This window comes from Spermophilus citellus, assembly GCF_964194105.1.
Source record: "Spermophilus citellus genome assembly, chromosome: 9".
Lineage (NCBI taxonomy): Eukaryota > Metazoa > Chordata > Mammalia > Rodentia > Sciuridae > Spermophilus > Spermophilus citellus.
This window is the reverse complement of record NC_138191.1, coordinates 18835888-18845615: the sequence shown is the minus strand read 5'-3', so window position 1 is coordinate 18845615 and position 9728 is coordinate 18835888. Positions and strand designations below refer to the sequence as shown.

The window sequence follows — 9728 nt, the reverse complement described above, 5'->3', positions numbered from 1 at the left end:
GGAGCCCAGTGCCGAGACTTTACCGCATCCATTGCGAAACCTCAGTGCCCTACGCAGCAGACGGGTCACGCTGGGGCCGCGTCACGGAAGGAAGGGCGCGGAGGACCATGGACTCTTAAGTCTTTGCTGCCCAGTGGGGAAGCGCTCCCCACAACCCTCCCGGGACTTCGGCACGCGCACCAGTACCCGGGGCCCCGGCGCCCTCCAGCCTGGAGCCGGGACTGGCCGCAGCCAGCACGGTCCCGGCCCCGGGGGTGGGACTTGGGGCGGGGGCGGAGCCAGCCCCGAGGCCGGTGTCAGGTTGCTCCGGTAACGGTGACGTGTGAGGCGTGGGCGGGGCCAGCACGCAGGTTGCATATTTTAGGAAGTGAGGAGGAGGCGCGGGCTTGAGCTGCGGCGGGGTCTGGGGCGCAGAGCAACGGCGGGAGGAGACGGACACGTGGCAGCAGCAGCGGTAGCAGCCCCGGCGGCGGCGGCGGCAGCAACAGCGGCGGCGGCGGCGGCATCGACCCGAGCCGCCTGCCGCCCTCCCTCCCTCCCGCCCCGCGGCAGCCCTAGCTCCCTCCTCTAGGCTCCCCCGGCCCCGCTCGCTCGGCCGGGAGCTGCTCTCTTCTTTTTCTCTCTATTCTTAAGCGACCGGACCGGGCGCCAGGCACCGAGCATCGTCACCATGGGGAAGGGGGTAAGTGTCCGGTGATCCCGGGGAGGGGCGCGGGGAGCCCTGGAGGGGAAGAGAAGGAAGTCTGGAGGGCCACCGCAGCCAGCGGGAGGCCGCGGAGGAGGAAGCGGCGCGGCGCGCTGCGGCTTAAAAGACGACGCACTTTGGAAATGGAGGCAGCGCAGAGGCTGCGGGCCTCCCAGACCGTGCGCGCGGTGGCGGGGGAGGTTCTGGGGACCGCGCTCGGGAAGTGGCGCCAGGAGGAGGGCCAGAGATAGCGGGGCCGCCCCGGGACGGAGCGGGCCGCCGGTGGCATCCCCGAGCCCGGCTCCCCCCGCCCCGGCCGCCCTGGCCGCCCTCACCTCCCGTCTCTCCTCTTCCTTTTTCCCTCCTCCCTCCGTGCCCGGAGGAAAGGCGCGCCCCTCCCCTTCCCCTGGGGCGCTCCGCCGGGGCCCCCTCCCCGGCTGCCGTTCCCGCCGAGGCCCGGCGCCGGCGGGGGCAGCCTCCGGGTCGAGGCTCCTTCTTCTGGAAGCGCTGGGGCTTAGCCAGCTCCCCGCAGAGGCGGCCGCCCTCCCCCAAAGGAAAAAACTGGCTTCCCCTTACTGCGGAGCCAGTCGGGCGTGCTGGTGCCAGAAAGGGTGTGTCTTCACCGCCCTAAGATGGCCTTTAAGGTATACTTTTGAGAGCTTTATTGGGCCACTTTCCATAACAGGATGCGCCCGAGGTAATCCGAGTTGCCTTGACGGTGGGGAGAGGTGTGCATCCGGATTTATTCGAGGGATGGGCATTGAAGGAAGGCAGACTAACCAACCAGGGCCTCTGGGTACAATAAACCCCGAAAAAAAAAAAAAAAAGACTTGGGTAGCACACGGGGGGGGGGGGTAGGGATGACTTGCGGGTTTCCAGCACCCAAGAGGCATCTATGTGGAGGGCAGGAGAATGAGTAGCATCCAGCGCGAACAACATCGCTTTCTCACATTTCTGGAACCCTCTGTAGCCACTCCAGAACACCGAATTAAGGACCCAAAAGAGCTTGAGAAAAATTTACACAAAATGACCCTAAAAATTGTCCGTGGAATGAAAAAGCACTGAGTCATGAGACTCAGGTGGGAGAGAATCCACTCCTTTCTCTCCAGGGCTTAGCGCCTAACGCTCCCCCTAGATCTTTCCTGGTTCTAAGGCTCCTGGATGTGGACAGAGAGATGGGTGCAGAGGGAGGGCCCATTCATCATTGACTTTAAATGGATTTTGAAGAAGGTAATTGAAAGGCTTGGGCCTGGGAGGGAGAGTGGCATCTAGTGGGAATGCATACCATGTGTTGTTTTTAGAAGCATAAAATGTGGAGGTCTGGTCCTGGTCAGGTAGCATCAGAGCAAAGAGCTGAATGCCTACCCTCTTTTCCCCCTCCCCAGGATGGAAACTGGGTTAGTGGCCTGTATTGTGTACTACACCATCTAACCTTTCCCCATTCCTATAAATATTTCCTTCTTTAAAGCTCATTCTTTTTTTATCTCTTCTTCCCTTAAGAAACTTTTTGTTTCTTTCCCAAATGGAGATACATTACTGATTTTAAGGAGTGTAGAGATCACAGATGTGTACTGAGGCCTAGGAAGGTGAAGTGACTTGCTCAAGGTCAAATGGTTGGTCAGTGAAAGAACAGAAGTCCCCGATTCCTGAACAGCATGTGATCTCAAGCCTAAAGGTATACTTACTCCTTCACCATTGCCCTGTAGGCATGACTCTAAAGTTATTCTTCAAATGAAACTGAGGTATTTGTGGTATTGAATTCTAGGCCAAGCAGATGTTTAGGTAAGTAAGTTAATGTCCATATTACCTAGATGTCTCTTAAACACACACTCATGCCCAGTAGTGGTACAGTGTAGTAATAATATACCTTAGTAGTTAGTGGATGTTCAATCCACATGTCTTAATGATCAGGGCATTATCCAAATGTAGACATGACCCTGTTGTCTTCTGGTGTGCAAGCAGATTGTGGTTAACATAGGATTGCATAGTGCCTGTCTGCTGTGTAGTATTTAGTATTTGAAGTTCCCTGAAACATTGATCATTAGGTTGCAAGTGTGTGTGTGTGTGTGTGTGTGTGTACATGTGTCCAAGCGTGTGCTTGTCCCAGTGGTTTATTGTGATAATCCAAATGTTCAGAAGAATATTTCATACCGAAATGTTGGGATTTTTCCACATGGGGATTAGAATGTGGGTGGAGTGGTGACTAAAGCCCTGCTGATAATTGGTTAACCAGGAAGCCTGTGCCGCAGTTAATTTTTAAGGTCATTGTTAATTTCTTCCCCTCCTCTTCTCAGTACTGTTTAGGGTTTAGGTCTTGATGATATTTCAGGTAATTCTTATGTCCTTAAAAATCTAGTTCCTAGCATTTGGTAAGAAAACAAAGAATGGCTCTTGCTGAATCATTCCTGGATGAAATAGGATTTTGTCCTTTTTTTTTTTTTTTTTTCTTATTGGGTGTTTTTGCCAGTGACTTGGCCTAAGTCCTCAGCCATGCCTACCACCCACAATTGTTTAGCTAACCAAAGGTACACACCATAACTGTTCAGAACTGCAAGAAACTCTGTTCTTTCAAGTTTATTAAAGATGGGGGAGGGAGTTGTCACCATACTTTTCACTGTAGTTCTAGGTTTGGTTTGAATATTAACTTAGTCACCTGGAAAAAATGGGTAGTGATTTAAAGAGGGGCGAGGGAAAGGATCAAGTGAAGGCTGCACTGGGGTACACATGTCAGCAGAAATCCTGGTTGCATGGTGACATTATCAGCTGCCCTTTTGAAGCTCAACTTGAAAGTGTGACTAAATATTCTTTGGCTGCTATAAAGCTAGTACTTTAGACTCAAAACATGGTAAGCCAGAGTCCTCCAAATGGAAAGTTGGCTGGCCTGGCCAGGAGCAGGTGGAGGGGTTACCGGAGGAACTGCCCTGGGGGGTGGGGGGGGGCTAGAGAAGAGTTTGAGGTTGCCTTTCACCCTCCCTGCTAGTTGTTGTATGTTTAAGTGTAGCAGTTCCTTGCCTCTTGGGTTCTTTCTGTACCCTCTTATCTGGGTTGTATCCTCTTTTGGTAACTTTCTGTTTGTTAATTTGTAGTGTTCTCTGCCAGCAAGTTTGTAGCACTACAGTGACTCACCTTTGGGTGGGAGGGGAGGAAAGGGGGAGGCCTGCATCATAAACGTGAGAAGATGGGGAACAGCCAAAAAGCAAGCCTTTTTAAAAAAAAAAAAAAAACTAAGAAACTGCTTCAGAATATCCAGTAAGGTGTTTATGCAGGTGAGGGCTGAACTTTAAAAATGTAGACTGCTGGGAGTGTTAGTCCTAATTCACATTTACAAATAAGAAGTGAATTTCGACATCTGAAAGCACAATAGACCTGGCACTCGCCCATGTTCCATCTCGGAACTCTTCGAAATCATTGTCTGCTTATTATTTTAGCAAAAACTGCAATAAGTGGCTTTTTCTTCAGATCAGACTGTGCTCTTTTAAATAAACCTAAACTGAATGAAGAAGAGGCTTTAAATAGCTTTGAAAGATTCTGTTGGAAAAGTGAAATAATTGCTTCCTTGGAAAACAAGCAGGTGTTTAAAAGGGAGAAGAAGAAAAAATCCTGACGCTTCAGTTTCTGGTCTGGCCCAGGTGTAGAGTACTCACCCTGAGGATCAAGTGGAGTCATCTGTGTTGTTTATACAGCGAGCACAGGGCCAGTGTGTGCTAGGGCTTACAAAGTAATAGGAATTGAGAGAACATCAGATCTTGAACTGAGTTTGCTGTTTCTCAGTTAATTGTGAGCCCCTTCAAAGCTAGAGAACAATTTTTTCTTTCTCCTGAAAAAAAACATATTAAAGGTTGAAAATGTTGGGAAATACTGTGAGTCGCTCTTCAAAGGAAAAATCAAATGGAAGTGTCAATTGATATTGCTGAGAACTGTTATCTTTGCCCCCCAAAGAAAATATATTGAATAGCATCTTAAGAGTATTCATCTACTTTCACTTTTCAAGTAAAGGACTTTCATCATAATTGGTTATCATTTTTACATTTTTTTTAAATCTTGTAAAGCAAATCTGACTCTTCAGCTTTGCGATGGGAGCCTGGATACAGGTCTGTGCTGCTTTCTTCTAGCTGCCCAGGGCCTTGTGCCAGCTAGCAGGCCAGAAGGAGAAACACGAGTGTCAGATCAGATGGGCTCTTGGTAATCAGAGTGGCTGGGTTTGGACAGCAAAATACTGGGCAAAATGTTTCCCCATCCCTGCCAGCGCTGTCCAAATCTAGATCACTCTGGAAATAAGGTGTCCAGTACGTGATAATATGAAATGAAGAGGACTTTTAAGTCTTCTCCTTTTTTAAAACCCTTTTGTGAATGTGCTTTGGGGAAAGGAAACGTTAACCGAGTCTGGTCTGAACTTTCTCCCATTGCTATGAATTGAGTGTATGAAGGGAAGTGTGTTCTTTGGCCCAAGTCAGAGAGAGACTGTTCTTTGCATATGACTCACCTCATTAATTGTGCTGAAATCCGTTGTCAGGAATCCACAAGAAGTTCCTTGCATTTATCTGACCGACGTTTGGAGTAGCAGGTTATGTTGGTGAGAAAAGAGGTGCCCACCATCCCATACTTTCTCTCTGGTTTCACTGGGGTCTGGAGCCAAGGGATTTTTATCCAATAGGCCTCATTCTCTATTTGTGAGTTTACAATGAAATATATCTGGACTTTATCTCTTTATCTGGTTTTATTGAAACCCTATTTAGTAACAATGATCTGATCTTCTCTGTTGGTGATCTGAAAAGTTGATTCCTGGTGCCTTATGCTTTATCTTTGGGACTTGCATTGTTTGGGGGCCTGATAATCAGCCTAAGGTTTTGTGATCAGTGGGCTTTGGTGTTTATCTTCCTAGTCTGTAATCATGATGTTATCTGGGGCCCTGGGGCACTTTGGGGCTTACCCTCATGTTTTTCTTTTCCTCCATGTGATGCTTCCATAACACCATTTTTGTTTATTTCCTTGGATGCCTTTAACAGTCATTTTACTTCCCAATCTAGGCTTCAGGGTATCAGTTGAGGATGCAGGGTTGAATGGAAGGTGTGGCTCAGTGGTAGACCACTTTCCTAGCATGGACAAGATCCTGGGTTTCATCCCCAAAACACCCCCCCCCAAAAAAAAAAATACTTGGAATTGATTTGGCCCTCACTGTAACAGTTTTGCCAGTTATGAATCTGTTGTCTCTTAAACCAGATTGATCTGGCAAAAAAAAAAAGAAAGAAAGAAAGAAAGAAAGAAAAAGGTGGGGTGAGAGATGAAGAGGAAAGCAAATGGAGGATGTTAAGAAAGAAGCAGTGCCTAATGTAGAGGTAGAGTAAGTATCCCATTGAGAAACCTCAGAGGTATATATGTGTATGTTCATTTTTGTTATTCATTTTTTAATAAATAGAGAAAACTAAATATGTTTCTAAGAGAGAGCAACTTTAAAGTACACTTTTTAACATTTTTAGGATTTTCTTTTTTTAAGCAATTATAGATGCATGCTATTACAGTTAGGTAGGCTGGTAGGCTTGTTAAAATTTACATGCGGGCAGATGGGGGGGACAAAGGTTAAGTCGTGTGTGTTCCTCTTGGGATGATGGGGAACCCCATGGCTGGAAGTACAGCAGTTCTTTTTTGTCCCCTGCTGGCTGATGGGCTGCAGCCCAAGTTTAGTGATAGATAGTGAGCCAGACTCTCAAAGGGACCTCCAGCTTTGGCCATATTGGAGTATCTTTTCTCCAGCATGTGTGTCTGGGTAAGTGAGAGGAGGAGCAGGAAGGCATAGTAGTGTCTCAGGTATCTGGAGAGCAGCCACTGTATCATGACAATGTGTGTCCTTCCTCCCTCAGACCGGGCCATCTCAGTCTCAGGTCCCTGGCTAGAAAATGCTCTGTATGTAAACTATACTACTTAGTTTTAGGAACCAAAGGAGTTAAAATCATTTGTTGATTTGATATTTCCTTTAAGTTTTAATTGACAAGATGAAATTTTAAAATGCCCAAAGTCGTTTTTCTTTAAGGGTTTGAAGAGTTTCTTAGAAAGTGAGGAATAGCAGTAGTATATATTAATTGGAATGAAGTTAACATCATAATCTCTGTGTGGCACTGAGCAGAGTGCCTTCACATATACAACTGTATTTGCTGATGATTTAATATGTTACCCAGGAACATTGGACACACACACACAAACTCCACCACCTTTTATGTTAACCCAAAAATAGGCAGTTCCTCTGGGCAACCAGCCGGATTAGAGCTATCCCCTGGCTTCTCTGCCAAGGTAGAATTTGCCAAATTGAGTTCAAAGGTGCCATTTCTACAACTCTCAGCCAACCTTGAAGTGGGCTGCATATGGGGCTGTTACTTTTGCCCTCCTTGTACCCCTAGTCCAAAGCTTCTGTTTGTAGGTTTTGGAAACTGCGGTTTGTAGATGTGTCGTTTCCAGATTTGATGGCAGTTCCTTGACTAATCAAACTATCGGGATGCCTTCTGTAGGTTCTAATAGTTATGCCAAGTGCTGTTCTCATTTTGGGGAGGAGGATACTGAGGCTGACTGTTAAAGGTCATGTAGCTGGCAGGTGGCAGAACTAGAATGACTACAGGCGGAGTTCAAAGCATCATCAACAGGCTGTCTAAAGGAAGAGAGAACCTCGAGCTTCCTATTTTCCTCCAATCATTTTCAGCAGAAATTTCAGAAGTCTAAAATACTCCCAAGATCCCTCCTGGCCACAGGACTTAGGATGTCCTAGTGGGATTGTCCTTAATGCAAGGTGGACGAATCAATGAAGACTGGGGGCTGGGGCTGGCTGCTATTGGTGGCCACTGCGCTTAGGTAGACCTGAAGGGGTATGCTCTTTTTCTGATTTTGTTGCACTTTTGAGTGTGGCCTTTCCCCCGCCCCCTCACTGCTTATTTTTGGATAATTCTCTGTAGCTGTCATATGTGTTCCACACCCTTTCCCCCTTTAAGCAATTAATTACTGAAGAAGAGGAAGGAACATCTTCCTCTCTGAAGGTCTTGGGGCCATCTCCCTCACTCATTATGAGGATTGAAACTTGTTACATGGTTTAACTTTGGTTCTTGTCAAAAATTTCCTCTTCCTGGGCCTAATTACCTTTCTCTGTTCACGAATGAAATAGCAAAATTCCTAGCGAATCTTTGAGAAGACAGAAGAAAGTAATGGGAAGCACAGGATGAAACAGTGACACGGGCTGAAACTATGTCACACTGGGAGAGCCCCTGCCCTCTCTGTGACTTCCCAGTTCTTAAATTAGAATGGAAAAGCAACAACAGCAAAAAAAAAAAAAAAAACCCACAACCCACTGTAGTTTTACCGGTGGCCCTTATGAGGATAGTGTGGCCTGTTGAGTGTCCCTTGTACTCTTTCTCATAGACACTCAGCGGGGTGCCATGGTGCATGATGGGAGTGGGGAAGTTATCCCGACTTCCTGACTGGAGAAGGGTCTGCGCGCCCAGTACCCAAACTAGTGGGAGGTCGCTGAAGTCGACCTTATGGTGACCTTTGTTTTCCCAAAAAAAGCTTTTAAAAGAAATAATAAAGAAAATACTGTTGGATCCAGTTTTACCCATGTTACCTGTGTCACCCAGCACCCCAGACACACGCACACGCTCACTCAAGACCTTTTCAGGTTTGAAATTGTAGTAATTAAAACTGACAGGAACTTAAGTATTGCTTGATCCCTACTAGGATAAGGTAGTTTTAAATTATTGTTTTACTTTTGTGGAGAAGAACTAAATTGAATAAGCTGCTTAGTTTTGGACAAACATTGCCTGGTGGGGGAAAAAATTAAAAATTTGAAGAAAGACCAATTTCTTATGTTGATACTCTTTTCATGTGCCTTTTCACAGATGACTTCATTTAAAACTATTGCCTTATGTGGCATGATTTGATGAAGAAAAGGGAGTTTTTAGGGAATCTAGGTTCTCCCAACTAGCTCACCATTGATAGCTATGGAGCTGCAAGCAAGACATCTATTTTGTGAACGGTGATAAGACTTTGGAATGCATCCAAGGCCTTGCTGTTCCAAAAATTCTCTTCCCCTTTCTTTTGGAGTGGAAAATATTGTAAAACTGAGAGTAATCAAAGCATACAGATGGTGAGGATGAGGGGTTTGAACTCTGATTTCCATTTATTGAAATATGTTTTAATGGTACTCAGCTTCCTTAAAATTTTGTGAACTGGATTTTAAAAAATCAAAACAGGACTGGCCAGATAAAAGATCTTAGAGATGCCTGGTCAATGTCTTTAAAATGATTTTTTAAGTGTTGTGCTTTCCCATGAAGTATGTGATGGTAGTGGCACTTTAGACTGTGGACTCCTCTCTGGTAGAAGCCCTCCCTCTCTTTTCCTTTTGTTTAGTTTGCCTCTCTGCTTCCAATGTGTGTGACTATTTTTCATTTTAACTCTGGCACCAAGAGCTATACTCAAAAGAGGCACTCACCAATGTGGTTGCCGCACGGTGGAGAGAATGTCAAGAATGTTGACTATCTTTAGACCTGCTCCATTCTGAACAGATAAGATGAAAACTAAAGTACCCCACTCTCTCTTGGAAGAAGTTATTTGTCAAGTCACACTGCCAAGGACCACAGAAGTTGAACAATGTAACTGATATAAATATCTCCCACACCCACTAATGTGGAGCAGGATTTCTCTTTGGAGTCTTAAATTCAAGTGGGAATACTGTATTTTATTTGCAGCTTGATTACTTATGACTGAGACATACTTTTCAACTTCCATTTCAGCACAATAAAAATGTAATAATATGGACCCACGAGTTCCTGAATATTGGTTTGGTGACTGTTAATGGACTTCTGAAAGTTAGAAATGAGTAAGGGCAAGCCAGGAAATAACAGTAACTCCACTTATCCATTTTAAAGAAATTGCTAATTCCTACCTGGCCCCCTAACTTGTAGTTGTGGGAGGTAGACTGGGGAGTGGGTGTCTGGAATGGGGCCTCTTCTGGTCTGGGGACTGACTCCATAGCACCAAGTTGAGGCTTCGTGTAGATAAGCTCAGG

At 46.1% G+C, this 9728-nt stretch overlaps 1 protein-coding gene across 1 annotated transcript in view; it reads left to right on the top strand.

Annotated features, from left to right (window-relative positions):
• Window positions 1-341: 341 nt before the first annotated feature.
• ATP1A1 (ATPase Na+/K+ transporting subunit alpha 1) overlaps window positions 342-9728 on the top strand; it is a 29463-nt gene continuing 20076 nt past the window's right edge. The window contains exon 1 of the mRNA XM_081308612.1: window positions 342-682. Coding sequence (XP_081164738.1) covers window positions 671-682 — 12 coding nt within the window. The 5' untranslated portion in view covers window positions 342-670. The remainder of the gene's footprint in view (window positions 683-9728) is intronic.